General features: G+C 34.9%; 1 protein-coding gene across 1 annotated transcript; it reads right to left on the bottom strand.

Annotated features, from left to right (window-relative positions):
- Positions 1-763: 763 nt before the first annotated feature.
- Positions 764-8,300, bottom strand: LOC145686536 (uncharacterized). Its single transcript, XM_081759974.1, has 3 exons — positions 8,178-8,300; positions 2,679-3,308; positions 764-927 (listed from the first exon to the last, which is right to left on the bottom strand). Exons 1-2 carry the CDS (start codon positions 8,184-8,186, stop codon positions 2,694-2,696), a joined length of 624 nt encoding a protein of 207 aa, XP_081616100.1. The 5' UTR covers positions 8,187-8,300; the 3' UTR covers positions 764-927; positions 2,679-2,693.
- Positions 8,301-25,780: the final 17,480 nt, after the last annotated feature.

The raw sequence follows: 25,780 nt of genomic DNA, 5'->3' as shown, positions 1-25,780 counted from the left end.
ACCTGTCGACAGAAGGACGGACAAAGGTGTTTTCTAAGACTTCCGACTCTTTTGCTAATCATAGTTTGGAAATCAAAAATGACATTCCACAGTGTTCCACAGTGCGATTTGCTGTATGGAGTTTTTTTTTTTTTTTTTTTTTTTTTTTTTTTTTTTACAGGTTTAGATTATAGTCAGTGAAACAACGGAAGATTCGGCTTTGATTCCTGGTTGAAGCTCATATGGTTTAGACTAAACGTCAAATTGTCTAACCAACCAGAACATATTAAGGTAAATTTATGTGAAAGTCATTGAATCTGTATGCTGAAATTGATTTAAATTAATTGAGCAAAGATAAAGGTCTCGAAAATAGTGCATTCCAACAAATTGGATTTAGGGGTATATCCATATAGGTAAAAGGGTTAAGTGGTTAGATAAATACACATGTAAGTCTAATATGCTTACTTTAATCGCTACCTTGGTGTTAAGTTTAATCGCTGATTTGAGAAACGTCATAAGTTAACCATATGCCGAAAATAAGTTCACATGCAGCGTTGATTCTTGAAGGACGGCTACACTTTTGGATTATTATAGATATATCAGAAGTTACGCTAATAGTTCGTGCAATATCGAGCTGCAACAACAGTCCCTGAGTTGAGAAATGTTACAAATCATTGGCTTATGTCATTATTCACATTATTGACTTATGACGTTTCTCAAATTAGCGACTCAATTGTATTTAGACGGGAAACAAATCCGTTGAAAATAAAATTATTCCATAATATATAATTAAAAATTTATTTAAGCTGATATTTAACATTTCGTTATGACTTATGAGTGCATTTGATTTCTGGAGCAGTATTACATATTTTATCGTTTTTATGTTGTTTTTTTTTATGTATTTGTAAATACAGCATTTCCAACGTAGCTTCAATATTGTTTCAGAATCTGAAAGAAAAAAAAAACATTATAAAGATTGCATACTAGATTAAAGTTACAAAGATTACAGTTTCAAATACAAAAATGATGTTCCTCAATATGTTATTATTACATGTTTATCTATCGAATTAAACAAATGTATTGTTTTAAGGTGTACCATTAGGTGCTCCCAGTGCCATGCAAAACGGCGCTTGAATAGTGTGACGTTGCCAGATAGTGTCGACTGTTTACTGATGTCAGATAATAAAGGGAGTAATCATGGAATTCTGCTTGGATACTTACTAGATGAATTAATTTTCGATCCTTACCGCAATTCCGTTTCTCGAACTGCAACGCTAGAATCCAGAAATTTTCTTACTGTGACTACTACAGTAAACGTACAAATTTGGCAACAACGCATTATGGCGTTCTGCGCAAGTATCGTCTCAAAATCTATTTCTTTAAATGTAAATTATTATTTAAATAAAATATGAAACATAACATGAAAAACAGTCAAACAATATATCTACTTCGTGATAAGATCGTTACTTTAAAATACTTTACACACACAAATAAACATTTCATAAAACGGAGCACTTCTAGTAAGATCTAACAGCAAGTGCCATCTTGTGTGCTCATTGTAAAACGAATCAAATATTTTCTTTTATTTATTACATTTTTCCATATCAGGAGACACAACCAAATGAATTAGTATCTTGTGCTGCAGCTGAAACATTACTCTATCTTGGGGGGCGCGGTGGCTCAGTGGTAGAGCTCTATCTCGGGGTTCTCCCGTTTCCTCCCACTTTCTTCATTCCACCATTTCACTCATCTCTCATCATCACCGTCTCCTTTAGCCTAACCGGCATAACCGTGGGACGTAAAACTCAAAGATTTCATTTCATTACTCTATCTTATAATACAACATTTATAATACATAACGTTTCATTGCGCAGTAGTAAAGGTAATGAGCTAAAATATGTACTGGCTTTCAGGTGGTGATCTACCTTAAGAAACAGAAAACTTCACCACCTAGAAAAATAGAACCGTAGTACCGAACCGAAATAGGAATATGATTTTGTAGAAATAATAATAATAATAATAATATCACTTAACTCAGTATGATGTGCTTATTCCGTAGAAAACACGAAAACTCGATTTAGAGCCCGTTCAAAACTTTTCTGGTCCCTGATCCAAAAACTAATTATTGGCCAAGATCGCAATCTTTTGGTCCAGTTTTTTCGGTCATTACTAAAATTCTTGTTCTTTCATTTGGTCTAAAGTAGAGTAACCAGGCGTGCAGTCTCATTTTAAACTGGATTCTCCCTCTTGTTCAGAAAATCGTCCGGTGTTCCGGAGAAAATGCAAATGGAACAAAAATTGTCATATTTTAAACAGGAAAAAGGCATCCCGGTTCTAGCTCCTAAGTACGTAGAGACCATTTTTTTTTTTTTTATGTGTTCTTCAACCTCAAAATTATGTTTTATTTGGACAAATTTTGAAGTTTTGTAAAATTGTTTCATATTTTTTGAACAAATTACCCCGTAGTAAACTCCGTGTTTCGATATTCGACTGCTTTCCGTGGGCAGATAATAATCGAAGGCTACTTTCTCCTCACTTGTATCCTTCGACATAACAAGGACTATATCTAGATAGCTTGTTAATATATACCAGTTTGTCGAGAGTCCCTTTATTTTTATTTATTTTATTTTTATAACTCTAGTCACTCTTGTCTAAAGTGCATTGTTTTTTACGTATGTTGTATAGAAAGCCTTGCTTACCTTACATCATCATCCTTATCTGGCCTTCGTTTCTGTTCTCACTAAAGTATTCAGCCTGCTGTCGGTGAGCGTAATATAACGAACTCTAATTGCCTTGTTTTGAGAAGGTAGTCTCAAATAAGATGGACGTCTCGTAGAAGCACGTTGAACTGGTGCAGAAATGACTGGGGATTTCCCTTTTGCGACTGGGAATACACTTGTAGATTTGGAATGATTGACGACAGTATCAGACTTTTCTTCTCCCAGTGTAAGGTGAACATTTTCCTCCGTTGTAGAAGTAGTTTGATCTATGGATTCAGTTGAAATGTCTCTCTCTGTTGGTAGTATAACTGGAAGACTATGAGTGGCAATAGTTGTTGACATCAGCGGAGCAAAAAGTGTCGGCATCTGTGATGTTTTCTCCAAATTTGATATCTCACTATTTTGAGTTACAGAAGAATCTGATGTGGTTTTTAATCCCAAATTTAGGATTAAAGGACTATTTGCTTTCCCAGTTGCAGACTCAGAATTTTCAGTTGACATCTTATTAAATTTAATGTTTTCCGGTGTAGTTATTTCTGCTGCAGAGTGCGACGATGGCTTGCAGTATGATTTAGCAAGGGTTGCTGCCACCACCAAAATCAAAGTTACCTGAAATGAAAAAATAATTGTTTATTAAAATAATTCTTAGTTTATCCAAATGTAAGATAGTATCTTATTGTATATTGCGTACAACACGTATAAACGTGTTGATAGTGTTAGGCAGAATACAGGCATTGTTAAAATTCATAAATCTTTCTCTTATATCCTAAATATATATATGTTCGTCTGCATGCGTTTTACATATGCATCAAATATGGGGTGCTCAGAGCACAAAGGGATCAAGCGCAATGACTGAAATAGTGCGAAAAAGACATAAAGTTCGTACTTACAATACACTTAAGTACATAGAAAAGTTAACGGTATTTCTTTCATTATAATAGTTATTTACATGATCTAAACATGAATTTTTTAGGCTCTGAAAGGAGCTTTATATTGAGATCTTAAACGTGACATATCTAGGAAATGACCCAAATGAACTTGGTTCCTTTACGCATTAAACGCGCTATATATCATATATATTGTAGGGTTTCTTATTTTCACAGTGCACATTCTTCAAATAATAGATATATATGTTCTGTGCAGTCGTTCCCTGGATACTTCATGAAATAACCGCGAGCGCATTTTCCTGTTTGAAACTTCATTGAAGATTTCTCATAGTAATACTATATTCATGAAACTGAAAAATGAAATGAAATCTTTAAGTTTTACGTCCTACGGTTATGCCGGTTAGGCTAAAGGAGACGGTGATGATGAGTAATGAATGAAATGGTGGAATGAAGAAAGTGGGAGGAAACGGGAGAACCCCGAGAAAACCCACGCACACGGATTCATGAAACTATCGCTTATTGTGCGATCCCAGATTAGATTCACATTAATAATAGTTTTACGTGAAACTTGATGTAATTATAAGATTCTACAATGCCTCATGGCTACCCAACTGGTTTCCCTCGCTCTTAGAAAATATTATATTGGAAACTGTGAGTTAATACAATAAAAATATTTTTAAAGGTAAAAAAAAAAAAAAAAAAGTTTCCTCATTTCCTTATGGCAGGCGTTCACAACCTTTTTGGACTGATGACACGCTTTACAGTATATTCAAAACATCAGGACACATGATTTGATTTTCTTTTAAATAAAAAAATAGTGTAAATTATAACAGTCAATGACGTACGCACAGTTTCATCAAGGGGGAAAAACATTCAATCTCATCTTTCTCATCTTTTTTGGGATATGCATGTTTCTGGTATATATATATATATATATATATATATATATATATATATATATATATATATATATATATATATATATATATATGTGTGTGTGTGTGTATTTGATATGTATCTTCCATAATGCCTTGTTAAAAAAAACTTCCTTTACGTATGATACTAATAATGCGTAGTGTAAGACTATAAGTTTCTATAAAATGATGACATTATTTCTGCCTTTAGGAGCTTTGGCTGGTACAGTTTGACTTAAAATTAATTCTAACAAGTCGTTTGGGAATCACTACACTGCGGAATGATGTGACCTATCTCAAAGTATTGGACCGACACAAAGATGAAAGAAGAGAAAAATATGGACAAAGTAAAGTAAACAGTACACAGATTAGTGAAACGAGTAATATGACACATGATCAAACTGTCAGTTAATACGGTATGCTTCTCGTCATTTTGAGCGCATTAGTAAATTTCTAAGTTTAGTCTCATTTCTAATATATTTAAACATAATGTATGCTAATTCCTAAGTACTAGAAGCTGTATGCTACTTGAGATTCATTGTTCTAGGCTCCTCATATCATTCTGGATTCGATTTTTGAGTCAATGGTATGTTGCCTCCAAGAAACTTCTTGCCACTCCCTACTTCATATATTTTACTGTATAACAGTCGGAACAACTCTTATTTTCAGAAATATATATAGGGTGGACTATATATCTTGATACGCTCTTGTAACATTTAATCTAATAGATAAAACACACTGAGTTATTGTACCACGTATTGAAAGACGGGTATTGTTCGACACATCCAGGAATGCCGCAAGTTTAGCAGTGCTTCCAACCCAACATAAAGTTTATTTTTCAAATGTTACTAATTTGAAATCTACATGTTAAAAGAATCTTAGAATAACATAGTCATTATTCAGTGTTACAAACCAAGGACGCTACAATAGATTATCACAAACATCGAAAAACCATCAATCTCGAGTAAGATGGAAAGAACAGCACATTTTCAGAGTACCTTAGTGTCAAACACTACGATAATGATAAAGCGTATATATAATAGATAGAAAGAAAGCTACAAGCAATTGAAAATTTGATTATCACAAAAGGTTTTATTTGGAAAACGTCCTTAGATAAATACACATCTAATCAAGTAAGTGATTTTCAATAGGTGTAGAAGAAAACTATTGACGTTTTCGTGAATTTGGAATTTGAAATCGTTCCGGAGATATTGTAAACACTAGTAAAATATTAAAACTGTTACAATTAAGTAATTCTGTGAACTTGTAATTGCATCTACCAAAAACCATTGTTAAAATGATCTAGAAGCGAAAGAAATTACTTTTAAAAATGTTTTCGCAAATAAGCCACAGTAAGCAGTGTATAGCAACCTATATCAATGTTCCTTGTATCACTGGAACAGTTTCAGGTACTAAATTGCTGTAAACGGAAATATGATCTTTATTTCTGTTGAAAACCATTTATGTAATTGCATGAGATACTTAATTCAAGGAGATTAGTGAAGGAAAAAGAAGTCATTTGAAAAAAATCAAGTTTTCAATTCCTTGTAACTTTATTTTTATTTATTCGAAATACACTATATCATAATAATAGTATTAATCATTAAGGTAATTTGGACGTTCATTGTCTTGTCAGTCTCACTTGCGTTATTACTGTTACAAAAGTCTACCAAAGTTTGGCGTCTTTTTTAAGTTTATGACAGTATAGCATCCTTAGTCTGTAACACTTTGTAATAGATTTGTTATTTTAAGTATTTGTTTAACATGTAAGGGGGCACGGTGGCTCAGTAGTAGAGCTCCTACTTGTGGTGTGAGGGGTCCGCGATTCGATTTCCTGCCAAATGAGTTCGTGGTAGACATAATCGTGTCCGTGGCTTTTGTCGGGGTAATACCATTATCTCCCACTTTCTCATTCCACCAATGCTTCCATCATTAACTTGCCTTAATCATCCGGCTTCTTTAGCCTAAAGGGCGTAAAGGAAGGATGCGACGTTAAACTGAAATATTTTGTTTACCACGGAAATTTGAAATTAGTAATAATTTGTATTACCATTTGAAGAAAAAAGATAGCTTTATGTTGGCTTGGCAACATTATATATAATTAACACTACATAAAGCTGATCAGGCCCGTACTCAGCCCAAAAATTTAGGGGGTGGCCGGTAGAAGTTAGGGGGGCCTGACCCAATCATATTACACTTCATCTCCATATTATAGTTCATTTGCAAGCCTACCGTGAAATTTTATGGGGGCGGCCCCCTCTTCCCCCCCCCCCCGTGGATATGGGCCTGAAGCAGATATATGTATGTTGAAGATATTCAATTGGATACGGATTCAAGTGATGAATACGAAATATAGGTAAAACTATTAGAAGTTAAAAGCAACGTCAATGCATATCTCAATATGCATTAAGAATTGAAAAGTCAAAAGGAATACTACTATTTATACAGATACACAGTAAGAACTTTTAAGGATCCGAACAAATTGTCGCTCTTCAGAATTTGTTATGTGATCAGTTACACTCAAAATCCAATATGTAAATTACATGTATAGGAAAACTGGAAAATAGATTGTTTATCTAGGTTTTCAAGAAGTAACAGTGTCGCGTGTACAATAATTAAGGAATTCAAAGTAACTGAATGGTATGCATTCAACATGGCCTTCAGATACAGTTGGGTTGGATAATACCCCCCCCCCCCTATGGGAATATATAGTGACTATACCATCATGAACGAACTCGATTACTAATTTTTGCAACTCTATACATCGTGGCCAAAATTCGGGATAATCCATTAGGTCTTCAGATTTTTTGTGTTCCAGACGGACGGACGGGGTAAGTGTATAAAAAATTCTTTTGGTAAACCAAAAAACTTAAAAGGACAAATGTATAAAAAAGTTCTTACTGATTAACCAAAGTACTTAAAAGAGTAAGTGTTAAAAAAGTTCTTGTTGGTAATTCAAACTACTTAAAAGGAAATGAAATCTTCTACGGTTATGCCGGTTAGGCTAAAGTAGACCGTGATGATGAGATATGAGTCAAATGGTGGAATGAACAAAGTGGGAGGAAATGGGAGAACCCCGAGAAAACCCACGAGCACAGTGTTTGTCCATCACAAAGTCCACATGGCGCGAGCTGGGATCAAACCAGGGACCCCAAGCACCGGAGGTGAACGCTCTACCACTGAGCCACCGCGCCCCCTCAACTACTTAAAAGGGTAAGTGCATTAAAAAAAGTTCTCGTTGGTAAACCAAAGTACTTAAAAAATGAAATGAAATCTTTAAGTTTTACGTCCCACGGTTATGCAGGCTAGGCTAAAGACACGATGATGATGAGAAATGAATGAAATTGGTGGTATGAAGAAAGCGCGAGGAAACAGGAGAATCTCGAGAAAACCCATGCGCACGGTGGTTATCCACCACAAAGTTCACTTGGCGTGAGCTGGGGTTGATCCCAGGACCCCATGCAGCAGAGGTGAACGCTCTACCACTGAGCCACCGCAGCCCCACCCAAAGTACATAAAAGAGTAAGTACACTGTATATTAAAAAAATTTGATGAAAAAGTTCTTGTTGGTAAACCAAATTACTTAAAAATTAGCGTAATGTTTACTTTACGAAAATAGAATTGGTATCAAAATTTAAAATATCACATAGGTGTTTAACTTAAAATTACATACGTACCTTTGCCATAGTTGTGTTATACTATGTTAATACTTGTACCAAACAATGCACTACAGATGTATCGTTAGCAGTGAACTAATTACTCTATACTCAAGACAAGTTTGAAATTACTATATTTATATGTGCTTTCCATTGTTTAAAATTTTGTTTATATTGATGACACTGAATATGCAAAACGAAATTTAATTACGCACCTAAAGCTAATGTTGCATAAACGAATTATTATAGCTTGTTGTTTAAATAAAATGTACTTATTATTTTCACTTTTAAAATTTCGTTTATTGTACTAAAATGTAAAGAAATATTCGTTAATGACTTTCTTGCGAAATTAATTTTGATGAAGTTGTTTCTGTACTCACAACATATTTACAATTTTAACGACTGTACTTAATACATCGTATTGCTTAAACTGTCTTTGCTGTACATGTCTGGGCAACCTGTAACGTTTTAAAATATTTTTTTCTTTCCATAATTTTCTTAGTGCACATTTCCAATAAATTATATTGTACAAAATTGGTTCAAAGTAGATACTTTGCGTGGGATTTGAGTTCATGGGAATTCTAATCTTCCCAGGCAATTGTACGTTAATTGAATTAAGAATGTCGAACATCAATAGTGGAATGAAATGTTTGCATGCAGAACATAAATTAATTCGGTTCGGTTTTGTTTTACAATGAAGAATTGTGGCAGACTTACAAACTACAGATATTCAATATTGAAACCGGAAATATAAAGGTGTATCATTTTCTGTTACAATAGAGTGATACGATCAAAAAATACAACTAATTCTTAGGACGGAAGATCAATGTGAAAACTGATTCCAGTATTTCGTATAGATTTTGATCTTTGGAGTATCAATATCGAAACTGGCAGTTGTAGGAGATTTATACGTCTTTCGGTTTTAGGGTTTTATGGCCCGACTTATGTCCAGGAGATTTTTGGAAAGGGGACAATTTTTCATTGACTATTTCGAACACTAATTATACCATAATCATGCCTTTAAGAGCTCTATATTGCAATCAATCCAAGCAACATGTCTGAAGGATCGGGTTTAAGACTAATTAAGAAACTATAAGAAAATAATCCTATTCCCCTCTATCTTTGATTGCCGAAACTATTCAATGAAGAAACTTGAAATTTTGAATAAATTGTCTCCTTAAGCTTTAGGTTGTGGGTAAGATAAGACTTTTGTGAAATTTGATTCATTATGGTAGGAATATTGGACTTTCGTTGCCTCTAATCTCGAAACTGGTAGGAGTGACAACTTGAAATTTTGTACAAATTTTCTGCTTGAACCCTAGGCTGATGACAAAATTGGATTTTGTGAATTGAGACGACAATATCCAAGAAAGAATGGGAAGGAAAGGCTTGAACCAGGGGCGTCATTTCAGACTTCCTTTGAGGGGGGCAAGAGCAACACAGACATAAGACATTCACGATTTGTACTAGTGTATTAGTAGACAATCGATTAAAGTATATGTATTCCTCAAACTCTTGGAGGGACAATTGCCCCTCCTGCCCTCCCTAAATGACGCTCCTGGCTTGAACATTCTTTTCACTTATCAGCAGATTTCCGAAGCATTTGAGTTTTGAAACTTAAAATTTCGTTCAAATGACAGGGTTTGGATAAGACAGGGTTTTGCGAAGTGCGGCTCTTAAGGGAAAGATGTTGAACTATTTTCCTTCCTTTATCACCTCTTCGAAACTATTAGGGAAAGAAGCTTGAAATGTTGTACAAATATTTTCCATGATCCTTTGGCTGTGGATAATGAGAAACGCGAAGGACGCTGAACGCCTCGCCTTCCACCAGGTCTCTGAAATCATTGAACTTAGGATATTGAAGTGTTAAGAAACGTAGTCTTCAGAATCTAGACTACCGATAAGGATATATTTCTTTAATTCGTCATCTCAGAAAGCAAAATGGTTCAAAGAGAGCAGGGGAGGAGATAAATATTTTGTCACTCTTCATCAGAATTCCTAACTTTTTCGGCCTTACCAGTCATTTCCAAGTGAATATTCTATGACTCAAGTTTGCTGATCTATGACGTCATATTTTGCTGCTCTGTAAACCACACAGAAGGAGTTGAGTTGAGTTGAATTTACTTTAGCCTCCCTTTCAGCAGCGTTGCTATATGAGACGTGGACCTACTATGGGATCCGAACCACATGAGCTCCCGCCGGAAATCGAACCCGGGTCTCCCACGCCAAAGGCGCGTACGCTAACCACTTAGCCACGGATGAGCTCCCACACAGAAAGGAGTAGAAACTTGCAGGTAACCAGACATTCATAGAAGACAGTGGTGAAGGCAAACAACAACATAGTAAGTGTTGCCAATGAATTTGCAGAAAACAACTTCTGGTACTGATTAATCCAAAACTGTATGTATATACACTGCCAACACTCGCTTAGGTATGTTCTTCCTCATGTTCCTCCCATCCTTTGTTCTAGAGTTCCTCTACTATTTATCTTGTTATAAAAAAAGGCAGACTTCTATGTCATCCGTTGGTCAGTTCAAAAGAACTGCTCTAGGTGATAGGTAAGATGAAAATTTGAGAAATTTTACTACTAAGATCAGATGAGAAATTGCTGGGTACACATTCATGAAATTTGAGCATTTATTTTAATATAGGGGATATTTTTGATAAGGCCACTTTTTGGATATGATGAATTTAAATAGCCCATATGAGAGGGCAATTTAGCTGTCTTGAGACTGGAAAAATACATTGAGAACTGACTTCTAGTGTTCAATTTTGTAGTTAAAAGTTTTCAGTAACAGTTTCCACGAAAGGAATTATAATCACATTTTGAGTGCCATAAGGTGATTTAAGTTGCTTTCAATTTTAACCAAACACATTTAAGGTTAGCTCTTAAAAAAATGGATTTTGGGAGAAGCAGATAGACTAAATATTTTGCCCAAGCATATGCGTCAATTATTTTGAGTCCACTGCTTCTTGTAGTAAATCAACTCAGCACCAAACAATAATTCATGCTCTGTTGATCTTCCTATTAGTTCTCTCGTGATATGAATCAGTGGAAACACTTAAGGGTTTTCTTTTCGTTACTAAAAGACACACTGAGAAAAAAATGTAGGTGGCGTACTTAAAAAGATAGGTCACATGCGTAATTCCTGTAGTTTTTGGACTTAACGTACAGCAAACGTATAACTGAAAACGCATGCTATATGATGCTTTCTGTATAAGTGTTCCATCTATACATACTTTCCGTATGAAACAATGTAGGCGGTCAGGATCTCACATATAAATGGACGTATATAACATATAGCTGACGAAGGTAGCATAAGTATATGCATGTGATATACGGAAAACTGTTAGATGTCAGACATCCTGCAACGGCATGATGGAACATCTAAGGGCAGTGCCTATGTAGCATTCGGATAACGTATGCTCCGTACTGATTTCTATAGTAAGCAAGAGGATACCGTATATTTGTACATACAATATACCGCTGTCCGGAGAACGGATTTTTCTCTGTGCATGGCAAGCCTAAAAACAGAGCTTCTGAAATAAAATAAGTAGTTTCATCGACGGGAAACTAATATTTTATTAATCATTTGATATAACTGCTGCAATGGCACGTCAAAAGTCTTTAAAAAATCTTCAGCAACATCCAATACCGACAAGTGAATTTTTATCAATTAAGTTTCAATATGCAAAAATATGCATGCGTGCGGAATTACTTTAAAATACCGTATATAGTTTTTCAATCGAAATGAATTAATTTTCATCATATATTATCAGTGGCGGATCTAGAAGGTAAAAACTGGGGGGCCGCAGCCAGAATCCAGACTATATTAGGTATATCATAAGTTTACTACAAACTTTCAAAAAAATATATAAATAATAGCTTAAATTATTTTTTTCGCTCAAAAAACTAAGGGGGGGGGCTAGGCCCTCCCGCCCTGGCCTAGACCTGCCACTGTAATAGTATGTTGTACAAGAAACTTCATTAAATTTTACTTATATCGTTGCCTTAATTAATATTAATATACGTTACTTTAGAAACATTAACTGCACTGAGAAATACACCCATGATAGAGTATGCTTATCAATGGCCACCGTACATTCCATATATTTTCCTATTTTCCTATGTTGAAAGATACTAAACATGACATTAGTGAGTGAATATCAGCAACAGAAGGTAAATATTGCTCAAAATGTAATAATTAACTAATTTACATCATCTGCAACGTTTAATTTAGTAAGAGGAATCTAGAGAGTTAACTTCTGGACTCTGAGCCGAAAGCTCTTAATATGCAATTGTAGTATGAATCCGCATAGCATCAATACTTCTAAAGATTACTAAACAGAATCCCGTGGGTGGCAGGTGTCCCAGTGCAGTCTCAAACTTGCAGCACTGTGTGTTGGTATTCTGAGTTCCCCTTTCAGTAGCTGAAGCTTAATTGTGGCAGTGGTACACTTCTGTTTCCCGTCTACAGTTTGTAAGAAATAAATTACCTCTGTAGAAGCGTGTTTGGGTAACAATTACCTATATACGTAACAAGTAAAATGTCAAAACGCCGAAGACAAAGACGACAAACAAATAAAAATGTTGTTCTGCAGTGGCTTGAGGAGGAAGAGGAGGAGTCTGAGGTGTGTTCTGGTGAGAGTGATTATGGAATTTATCACGTGAGTGCAAGTGACCACAGAACTGAATCGGAACAAAATGGCCCATTGTAATATTTTTTGATCTTCTAAAGATATGTGCAATTAATGCACTTTGCGTCCTGAAATTTAATACCAATTTACCTCAATTGTCACGAAGGAGTTTTTTTCAAGGATATCGCCTTAGAAATTATTAAACATCAGATGCAACGCCTATGCTGTAATCCCCAAGTTCCAGTTGAAAGTAGGAACAGTGGCCGACTCCAACTATTACTTGGTGTTGATGAAGAGCGAATAGTTGATCCCGAGAAGCAATCATGCTCCAGAGGACGTTGTCATGCTTGTGGAAGAGGCAAAACTACAAGGAAGTGACGCTTGAAATGTAAGAGATGGATGTGTAGGGAACATCTCAAAGATATTTGTGTAAAATGCTTGGAATCAGTTTAGCAGTCATGGAACAAAAGTCCGTTATATTCAGTAGAAAATTGTGTACAATCAAAACTATAACCTGTAATTAACATTTAATCAAATAGGTGAAAGAATCGTTATTTAAAGATGATCTTACTTATTCTAGATACATTTTAAAGAGTGGGTGACACCTGTCACCCACACGCTTAATTGTGTTACCCGTACACTGTTTAGTAATATTTAGAAGAAATAAAAATTGATTTTAAATTGATTCCGTGTCCTTGTAATATACAAACATTATAATAAAATTTTATCAAGTAGTTAGAAATAAAATCTTACTTTTATATCAACGTTCTCGAAGCAAATTCCTTTATATCTTTGAAGAAAAGAACCAGTACAATGTATTATAGTTTTCTGACGCGTGTAGATTTCTACCTTACATATGGGCCGTTTCACAATTAGGGTCAAACTTTATCTCTCTTATAAGAATTTGCTTTCCTAAATAGAAATACGATTTGCTTCTAGGATACATAAGTAGTTAATGTCACACCAATTTACTGTCCATGCGTAAGTTTGAATTATTCAGTTTTACTTTTTTTTTTTTAAATAATTATTTCGTGATTCGTAAATGTCACTACCGTAGCATGTACCCAGCAACAAGTACGTGAACATTCATTGTATTTTTCAGTGGTAGAGCGTTCACCTCTGGTGCTTGGGGTCCCGGGTTCGATCCCAGCCCTCGCCAAGTGAACTTTTTGGTGGACAAACACCGTGTGCGTGGTTTTTCTCGGGTTTCTCCAGTTTCCTCCCACTTTCTTCATTCCACCATTTCATTCATTACTCATCATCACCGTCTCCTTTAGCCTAACCGGCATAACAGTGGGACGTAAAACTCAAAAATTTCATTTAATTTTTTTCATTGTATTTTATAGTACTTACATGTGTGAAAGTTTATTTCTTTACGTGTTTAGAAAACATGAGCCCATTTATACAAATACATAAATTCACTTTTATTTTCTCTTCATTTAAGGTGACATTTTCGTGATAAAAGTGGTGTTCCTATCTTTTATTGTCACTACTATTACTAGTTACCTTTTCTTGAATGTTTTTGGATTCGTAACATTGCATCCAAAACAAATGCAGAGAGTGTCTTGTATCCTTTGCATGTGTTGTAGGCACATGGGATCAGACGTACGGCGTTATGAAGCATTTTATCACAGCTTTTGTCTACCCCATTTCCTGTGTAATGTTCTGACTGAGGTCTTCTGTTCAGTGTATTCGGCTCCTGGTCGTTGTAGCTTATTTTGTGTTGGGCGTAATAATACGCTCTCGTACATTGTGTAGTGAATTTACCTGTGTTGAGCGAATTAATGCGTGGTTAGTGAATATCTCACTAGTATCAGTATTTATGAAGTGTAGGAAGCTTTTTCCTACATGAATTTCTACCAAAACGAAAAGAAAAAGAAAATACAATATTTTGTTACTGTGGCCTATAGAAAGTATTTATGCATCTATTTTGATTCTGTTTCTGCCGCGGACCGTAACGGGGACAAATAGCCTCGTTGCTGACGTTCCATTAAACCCCAATCAATCAATCAGCTTCTGTAGCTATTCGTTTCTAAAGCATTGAGAATTCCTGTGTTTTGATGTATATAATTTTCAGAATACAACGGCAAGTAAGATACGTGTTATTGAAGACGACGACATCATTGAACACTTGCTTAGTTCCTGTGATAATGACTCGGAGGTTTCTTCATCTGATATTTCTAATTTCTCTGATTCTGATGGAGACGATGGGAATAAAATAGATGTTGCTGGTATCTCGTGGACGAGACTACATACGTGCATGTTACCAGAAATGTTTTGTAACAATAATGGTTTGCAACTAGATATGGATGATAAGGATAATGTTCTTGAATTGTTGAAGTTATATTTCTCAGATGATCTTGTGCAGTTCATTGGGCTTGAAAGTAATAGATTTGCAAATCAAGTGATGTAAAAAAAAAAAAAAAAAAGTCTCCTGAAGAACAGAAGTCGACTTTGCGTGGAGCGATACGTACACAGATGAAGTGTGGTTGTTCTTAGCAACTCTATTTCTTCAAAGACGTGTGTGGAAATCCGAACTCCCTATGTATTACAGCAAAGGAATGATATTAGAGACACCAGCTTTTAGACATATAATGCTATACAACGGACTTGCTTTGGTCAATAAACGCCTGCATTTTCTTCATAATTTAAAACCATGTACCGATTCCAATCGAAAACTGTGGAAAATAAAACCTGTATTAGACGACCTTATACCTAAATTCAAATTTCTGTATACACCGGAAAGAGAACGCTCTGTTTATGGAAGTTTGATGTGGAGAGGACGGTTGTCATGGGTTCAATACATTCCCATAAAAAGAAGTATATTTGGAATTAAGACCAAATATATTACTCTGTAACCAAACCTAACCTAAGCAAGTTGCTGCTCAGAGTTCTCCATTCAGTAATAAAAACGAAAGAAATAAGCAACATTGGAATGATGAGATAGGGATGATGATAATGACTGTGATGGTCACGATGATGTAGTAATAACAAATACAATACTAAGCGATCCTTAAAGGCAGAGCAAGCAATATATATACACAAAACTGATGTTGTACGCTATGTGCAGAACTGATTAAAAAAAAAAAAAATACACACTATGGAAAGGGTTTCACTCAGGAAGATACACTCTAAGTCAAAATAGACTGTGAGCGTAGTAATACACCGAACACAGGGAAGGGGCTATAGATCAGTTATGCTTCCTCATAGTCACAACTGTGACGCAGATTTATGCTTCAAAGATAATGTATAACTGAGACATTTAAAGTCTGTTTTGTTAACCTTTCAGATCAGTTTCTTCCTTCATTTGTTTCGACCTGCCATCTATCTAACATTTTCTAGAAATATTTGTAATATGAAGAAAGGTCACTACCATAACGGCCATTACCGTTACGTGAAATTTCATTACGTTTCTTAACGTTACACTTAAATAGAAAGAATGTGTACTCCACGTTAATTTCTCCCAGAATTATCAGTGTAAATGTTCTGAAAAAATACAGTAGCTACATGTTGGTGCTTTTCGCAAGCAGGTATCATTGCAAATATATGTTGTCTATGTATCTTCGTTCACATTTTGTGTATTATTATTAACTAGCGTATTATTATTCACTAACTGTATTAGTAGGTTTTGTATTTTTTGTCACTTCATCATAGTATTTTTGTACCCAAAAATTTTGTACTCTTTTCTGGCACCTGAAAAAAATACAAAAATGTTTTGGTTTATAAATACTATAATGAAGTGAACAAATACAAAAATAGCTCCTAATTTTATTTTTGGGTCACATCATTTTTGCACCAACCCCCTGATATAAGTGTACTATATTATTACACACATATGTATCACTGTATTCTGTCAAATGTATTCCTATAATTGCTATCTTGTGTGTCATTAGTTATCACAGTCACATTCACGTGATTACCGTCACAATAATATTTTAAAAATAAACTAATAACAATTACTAATATTTTAAAATTTTTATTGCAAAATATTTGTACATGTAGGTTTCTCAATTTCTAACATAATACTGCCTTTTAAACAAGGAAAAATATAGAATAAAACATTTGGACGAAGGTTACGGTAATGACAGATAATAAATCTAATGGTTTTGGCAACTTTGTCACGTATTTCAGAAAATATAAACGATCCTGCACTGCCCTGCATAAGGTACATTTGCCACTTTATATGAGACATATTTAAGATATAAAATCATTCAAAACAGAAATCATTCACGAACTTTTCAGATTTTGCACCTTAAATTTCGACCCTAATCGTGAAACGGCCCATATACAAGTGAAGTGTTAAATCTTATAATACACTCATAATATTTCATGAAATTATTAAGAACGAAATCTAAATTGACTTAAATATTAACAAAAATAAACTTGAAATATCTACATGCAAGTAACAAAATCTTTTATAAACTAGGCTATATTACAAGATGTAAGTATTCACGAGAGATGTCAAGACTTGATCAGTTAAGGTTTTACTATATGTATGTCTTACCAAAATAGGAGGTTAAAGCCAAGAATGTTATAAAATAGAGGATCTGCCCATATGTATCTTCATCCTATTAAAAGCAATGAAGCCTAAAAGCAACAGTGTATCGGTATGTCTGATTGGCTACTTTCGTTTCCGCCAATGTCTGATTGGCTACTTTCGTTTCCGCCATGATTGTTGGCTCAAAACATTGCGATCTTTTTGGGCGGAGTGGGCAGAATAGGGGTGGCGAAACTGTGACGTATGGCTTCAAGATTTTGTTGTAAATGCAGCTCCTTTATTTTACAACATCCTTCGTTAAAGCTAGATGACACGCAAGCATGAAATATAAGATGACAAAAGAACCGCAAATAAGTTTATAATATTAATATTTTTATGAATCACAGAATAAAAACACTAAAATTTATCTTCAAAACGTTACATAATTCTTTCTTATAGTTAAACGTTAGTTTTTTCTTTTCTGAAATGTAATTTTAGTCGTTTCCATTTTTAGCAGTAAATTGTTAATTAAAACCATCGTATTGCAGACTTCACAAAGTTCTTTTATTCTAGATGAATTTGATTCATTTTATCCGTCTCACGATTTTACAAATAACCCAACTACTTCACATCCTTGGCAACAAACATACTGTAATCAGTGATGGCTCTAGAGTTCTACTGGAGGGACGTAGGCAGTCAGGGATAAAAATGAGGGGAAACGCGAGGGGAAGCCTTTCGCCCACTTCCAGAAAATATCTGTGGCGTTCCTCCACTTTCTAAAAAGAATTACAATGGGTAAAGATAGACATAGGGGACGGTGTGACGTCATGCGTCCCCTTATCTTTTCAGATCCACTTTTACCCCTGTAGGCAGTGATAGCGAAACCGACTCTACCTCCGTTCTCTTGGTTCCCGTGTCTACAGTGCTTTCTTACGTTCTTTAAATTCTGATGGGAGGCATAAATATTCACGAAAAACGAATTTGTCATTGCATTATAATATTTGAATTTACTTTTTAATACTTTACTTAGCCCAAAAAATTCAATCTATTCAAGAAACGGAAAACAAGTAACGTTGTCAACACTACCCAACCTATTTTTTCGCTTTGAATTTCTCAATCGATTTCGATTACACTCAAAGCAATATAAATACTTACGAAAGTGTAATTTGGAACGGGTACAAAGAACTATGTAATTATGAACATTTAACTAATTTCTTTCTTTTATATTTATATTTATTAGCTTGTGAAATAAGGACACGACAATATTGTCATGATGCATTGAAATTCAAATACGCATTCAATTTTAATTATCTCTAAACCCAAAGAATAGTTCATTTTACGATTCATTCTAGCATCAAGTGGTAGAAATCTGTGTAACGTAGAATCTGAATTATACTTGATTCTACTGGATATCGAATCTTAGTATTCCATGTCGAAGACACGTTTGTTAACTATTAAAAGTCGAGAAAGCTCGAAAATATGCGTGGAGTTCTGCAGGTGTAACAGAAATCGGATTTACTGAACCCTCCGTCAATATTCCTTGCTTTGACAATTGACTCAAATAAATTATAGTTCTGACTTTTATGCTAATCGAAACAACAGAAAACTTGAATATATGTGTGGAGTTGCTCAGATGTAACAGGATTCGAATTTACTGAACTCCCGTAAATGTTCCTTGCCTTGACAATTGACTCAAATAAATCATAATTTTTATTTCTAGACTAATAAAAAATAATTTTACTATATGTATGTATTCTTTGTAAAGTCGAAATTTTATTTTTTCACATATTACTCTTCTCTACTTATTGGTATTTTATAATTATATATATATATTTGAATTTCAGGTGTAAAACACTTTTGCTTGTGGCTTCCCATGGCTTGCTTTCATAGTAATATTTCAAAATTAAAAATATTTAAGATGTAGTTCAAGGGGAATAAAGTTATACAAATCAGGTGCTACTAAATTCTAAAATTGTAAAGTGTGTAAAGAAAGTATTTTATATTTTCCTTAATAATGACTTTTATATATGAGTCGCAAAGCAAACATGTTTCGAAAATCTACTGCGGAGTTTTCTGACCCTTGAAAAATATAAATCAGTGTTTTTCCTTAAAAAAAGAAAAAATAGAGAGAGAGAACAAAGCATCTTCATCTTTGTCTTGTGTAGCGCGCATAATCAGTACAGAGTTTAGGGTCCACATCTTTAACGAATTTTTCTTCGTCCACTCGCCACGATAAAGTAGAGAACGGAAGCTTCTTTCACTCTTTGAGAGATTGTGTTACATTGAACGTAGAGGCAAATGTTTAAAAGGTCTGTTTTTTGATGGAGAGCAGATGCTAGAAAGAAGCAAGCCAGAACTAATTAGCAGAGGACAATATCAAATATAATGTATTATACTATATTGCCACATTGGATCAATCATTATTGCAAATTCGATATAAGAATAACTAAAAATTGTATTAACCTTACGATGATCACCTGGGATTCATGTGGACTCCAGGTTTCATAATGTTCCTATATTTTCTCTGTTTGTTTCATATTCTTGTCTACAACTCAGAACATCTCCTTTTAAGATATTTTCAATTCACGCATAACAATTTAATAGCTGTACGCTTTTCTATTTAAGAATTAAAAAAAACACTTAAGAAACAAAATGTATTTAACACACCTGGGGTCCGTGCAGATTCCATGGTTTTCCATGCTCTCGTAAGACGCAGACGGATAAATATATGGAGAAATATTATGTTGGCCAGTAAGTAGGAAACGAAACATGCTACATAAAAGACGTATGAAGTGATTTGTAAAAACCATGGTTAAATCAAGGAAGAAATATAACCATGGACAACTATTTTATAACCACCGAGCTCACCGAAGAGTAGGTTCATCAAAGAACAACTGTTGCTGGTACAATGAGATCAAAAGAGACATCAATAGGGAAATGGTTGAAATCCACTAGCGATCAAAAAATACGTCATTCTTGTGCTTTGACGTATGGTGAGTTGACTCATGCGAACTATGTCCCGAAGAACAGTAGATCGCTCTTGCTGTTGTCTTCAATGCATCATGATAAAACTGTAATTCTCGGAAAGAACAAGGAGCCGCCGTGGCTCAGAGGTAGAGCAAGTGCATGGGATTCCTGGTTCGATCCCAGCTCGCGCCAAGTGAACTTTGTTGTGGACAATCACCGTATTCGTGGGTTTCCTCGGAGGTCTCCTGTTTCCTCCCACTTTCTTCATTTCACCATTTTATTCATTTCTCATCATCACCGTCTCCTTTGGCCTATCCGGCATTACTGTGGGATGTAAAACTCAATGAGCTCATTTTATTTCGAAAAGAACGAACTGAATATCATTATAATGTATCACAAAACTAATCTTGGTGTAAGTACACTCGACCTCTCTTCAGATTCAATATGTGCAAAGAAAAGTGAGAGGTTGGCCTTTGGTTATCTTTTTGGATTAAAAGATTCAATATATTTCAGGCAAAAAAAAAAATTCTTGTAGGCCTTATATCTTGAGAACTATATATAGTGTAGATAAACCAAAACTAAGAATTTACTCACTATGATGTACTAATTACGTAAAAAATACGAAAACTCGATTTAAGGACCATCCAAAAGTTTTGTGGCCCCTGATCCACAAAACTCAATATATTTCACACAATCAAACATTTTCTTGTACGCCTTATAGGTGGAGAACTACATACAGTGTAACCAAATCAAAACTAACAATTTACTCCGTATGATGTGCTTATTACGTAAAAAATATGAAAACTCGAAAAATGCTGCATATTACATTGTTTTATGAAAAAAAAAAACACTACTTAAATTTTCAACATCGTTTTTCTCCAACTGCATGTTTCAGACTTACGCCCTTATTGCATCAAACTTCTCAATTATGGACATTTATTTCTGTCTACGAATGAGGAACAATTTAACCTTGTGATGCCAGCTTTTCGAAGTTTACATTAACGCCAACTTAGGGTCCGTGCGGACCTCAATCTATAATATTGTTAGTAAGCACTTTTCATTCAAAAATTAGGGCCATTCAAAACTTTTGTGGTACCTGATCAAAAAAATTCAATATATTCCATACAAGTGGCCGCGGTGGCTCAGAGGTAGAGCAGGTGCATGGGGTCCCTGGTTCGATCCCAGCTCACGCCAAGTGAACTTTGTTGTGGACAATCACCGTGTGCGTGGCTCTTCTCAGGGTTCTCCCGTTTCCTTCCACTTTCTTCATTCCACCATTTTATTCATTTGCCATCATCACCTCTCCTTTTGCGTACCCGGCATTACTGTGGGACGTAAAACTCAAAGATCTCACTTTATTTCGAAAAGAACGAACCGAATATCATTATAATTGTATCACAAAACTAAGTCCTGGTGTGAGTACACTCAACCGTCTCTTCAGATTCAATATGTGCAAAAGAGAGGTGAGAGGTTGGCCTTTGGTTATCTTCTTGGATTAAAAGATCCAATATATTTCAGGCAAAAATTTTCTTGTAGGCCTTATATCTTGAGAACTATATATAGTGTAGATAAACCAAAACTAACAATTTACTCAGTATGATGTGCTTATTCCGTAATAAATACGAAAACTCGATTTAGGGACCGTCCAAAAGTTTTGTGGCCCTGATACACAAAGCTCAATATATTTCATACAATCAAACATTTTCTTGTACGCCTTATAGGTGGAGAACTACATACACTGTAGCCAAATCAAAACTAACAAATTTACTCCGTATGATGTGCTTATTACGTAAAAAATATGAAAAGTCGATTTAGGAGCAATTCAAAAATTTTGTGGCCCCTGATCCAAAAAATTCAATATATTTCATACAATCAAAAATTTCATACAAGGGGCCGCGGTGGCTCAGAGGTAGACCAGGTGAATGGGGTTCCTGGTTCGATCCCAGCTCGCGCCAAGTGAACTTTGTGGTGGACAATCACCGTGTGGTTGGGCTTTCTCGGGGTTCTCCCATTTCCTCCCACTTTCTTCATTCCACCATTTTATTCATTTCTCATCATCACCGTCTCCTTTTGCCTACCCGGCATTACTGTGGCACGTAAAACTCAAAGATCTCACTTTATTTCGAAAAGAACGAACCGAATATCATTATAATGTATCACAAAACTAAGTCCTGGTGTGAGTACATTCGACCTTCTCTTCAGATTCAATATGTGCAAAATAAAAGTGAGACGTTGGCCTTTGGTTATCTTGTTTCATGTAATTCATTGTGCAGGAATTGCTTCGATCGTGCTTTTGCAGACGATGTTCCTACAATACGATGCTTCCAGGACTCAAAAGACAAAAAAATACCTGAAGAACCTTGGGCGTCAATTGGTTGGAAAAGAAATCCAGAGGCATCTTGAAAATACCCAGTGCATGCGAGGTAAAGCCCCAAAAAAGCTATTACTGCGATTATTATCATGAAGGATATAAAGGACGTTGTGAAACGACCCACGACAAGAAGCAGATAAGCATTCTGTGTTCACAAGATAAAAACACGATATACTAACTGTAATAATCCAGTTTTCTCTTAACATTTAAAACATCTCCCTTTGACGCTCAGGTATACACTGGATAAAATGGGCTTCAATCCTGCTTTACACTGGATAAAACGGCAAAATATGGTGTAGCCCATCCCTTGATCATATCCTGGATCCGCCCCTATGTATATATATATATCCATTCACTCATTAGTATAGTAAATAAAAGTAAACAACTGTATTTAACAATATAATAGAAACAGAAGCTAATGAAAAATGCTTACTAACAATATTATAAATTGGGGTCCGCATGGACCCTAGGTTGGCATTAACGTAAACTTCGAAAAGCTGGCATCATAAGGTTAAATTGTTCCTCATTCGTAGACAGAAATAAATGTTCATAATTGAGGAGTTTGATAAAATAAGGGCGTCCGAAACATGCAGTTGGAGAAAAACGATGTTGAAAATTTAAGTAGTGTTTTTCTTACATAAAACAATGTAATATGCAGGCAACATTTTATTCCGATGTTGAATTGAAATGTTACCAGGAGACTAAACAAACTTGACAAAAGCCACAAATGCATTTGATGCAAAAAGGACGTAAACTCGCTTACGCCCTTATTAGTACATCAAACTCCTCAATTCTTTGTTTTCTTTTAATATTTTCCCCTCGTATGAAATGTGAAGGTACGTGACGTTTTGACTATATTACAGAAGCACCTTTGAGTGTAACCTACTAAAGACTTGCTATTTTGGGAAATTATCTTTTATAGTACTATTTTTGGTTTAATCAAGATAGTCTCGTATGTTCAACAAGAATAATGTGGGATTTAAAGCCATACACTTTTCAATCTACGAAGTATTTCCCCAATAGTATAAACCAGTACTTGACTCCATGATTAGCACTGGAATCGGGAATCGAACCAACGTTACACTATGTCAATAGCACATAACACTAAATAACAAACTAAATGTAGGGCTATTCGCATATCGATCAAATGAAACTAATATTTCTAAACAATATAGCAGAGATCAAAGTAACGTTCAAAATAGAGAAAGGTTAAGGTTCATGCATGGAGTATTAACGCGTTTGATATTCAATTGAAACAAGCTAAGAATATCGCCGGTTGACACAGTGAAGTTTAGGTTTAATTAGTTTCTCATGTTTGAACGAAGACCATGAATTCTAGTATGTCCAAAGTGATACAAGCTTTGAAGAAAATTCAGTTTGAGCACCAGAACTTGTTTATACTAAGATCGGACAGACATGCACCAGCAAAGCTCTGGTCCTGATCTGTAATGATTGATTTGATATCTTAAATTTTTTAATGTGTTGAATTAGTGTGTAGTTACGATTCAGTGAATAGCTACTACCTTGTTCCTGGTTGAAGAGGTTGGAGTAGGAAAACTTTAAATCAACAGAAAAGTTGATGATTAGGAAGCGAAGCGGTGGTTGAAGGACAGAGAAATGTTCCTGTAGTTTATTGTTGTTGCTGATATTCAGGAAATACATAAATCTATGTCTTTCAGTGTAGTCTGATGTCTTCAAAACAAGTTGTTAACTGCCCTTTGCTAGACTTCTGAGTGTAATTACCTAAGCACGTATCGACAATGGTCTGAGGTTCAAATCAGAGCTGGTTCTAATATCACAACAGTATTTCTGAGTTCAATACTAACAGCCTGTATTTTCTAGATAATTCTTGGTTAACACACATTTCACTACCCTACCCTACAAGTGACCCGTATTCTTTTATATTCATGAAGTTCTATTTGTTGTTGTAGTACGTATTACTCATTGATTTCATTATTTAGAAGTAGCAGCAGAATATCTTTCCAATACTTGCTTAGCGTTTCAAGCCATTTTGAAAAAAATAAAAATAAAAATAGTAAATAATAATAATAATAATAATTTCTGAACGAAAGGTATTCTGATATTTAAAAAACATCAAATATTTTGAAAAGTAAGCTAAGTCGAACGAACCTACAAAATAATATTATATGACCTTAAAACTGTTTGTTGTGTGACCTTTTCTCATAGATGAAAAATATTAAATACAGTGGCGTAATTTCAGATTTTGCTTGAAGGGGAATCGAGGTGGGAGTGAGACAGCGAAATTCCCTGATATAAGTTGAATTTCACGTTTATATATGTATATTCCAAGTTGACGGATGCAATTGTCAGGTGAAGTCCCAAGTGACGGGGGCGCAGTTTCTGCCGTCATAATTGTCTGTTAATCAAAAAAATGAATAGGGTCATGCATAAATACTTTCCGTAAAATTTGTGTCCGGTGGATCCAAAAGAAACATATTTACATATATATTTATTTACACACAAAAGAAACATATTATTATGTTATAGACATATTACTTTGGTCTCCTCCAGGGGGCACTATCAAGAGCTCCGGGGGGCAGTGCCCCCCAAAAAAATGTCTGGAAGGAACACTGAATGTGAGGAGTCCCTGGTTTGAACTCGGCCATGTGAATTTGTAGTGGAAAACATCGTGGCCGTCGGTTTTCTTACGGTTTCCTTTCACATTTCTAATTCCAAGACTTATTTCATAACCGTTCACTCTTATTAATCATCTGTCTAATTGGCTATTCCAAAGGACATGTTTTTGGAACGTTAAATATTTCATTTCGTGTCATTAAAAGTGCTACGTATAAGTACAGTTGCTAATATCTTTTGCAATTTGTTAGTATTAAAATTCCTTGTTAATTATTGCAATCCTTACTTTTCTTTCTTAATTTTCATCACCATGATACTCTTTCTATTTTCCGAGAATCCCTTTCTTTCTGCTTTATTAGACAGACAATTCCTTGTACCTTCAGTTGGAATGATATCTGCTCTCGATGATTTGCTATTTTTCAGTTTTTCAGTAGCTGTTTTAAATGCCCAAAAGATAGCTCTTTAATCTAAAGGACATGTGTTTTGTATTACTATGAACTCTTCCTCATTTTGCCCTGTATTTTTTCTAAGAATTATCGAAATATCTAATGTGCTTAAAACCTTTCCTAGATTTTC

The sequence above is a fragment of the Thermobia domestica genome, chromosome 5, assembly GCF_964235325.1.
Source record: "Thermobia domestica chromosome 5, izTheDome1.hap1.1, whole genome shotgun sequence".
Classification (NCBI taxonomy): domain Eukaryota; kingdom Metazoa; phylum Arthropoda; class Insecta; order Zygentoma; family Lepismatidae; genus Thermobia; species Thermobia domestica.
Note: the sequence above shows the minus strand (reverse complement) of the source record. Positions and strands in the feature narration are given on the sequence as shown.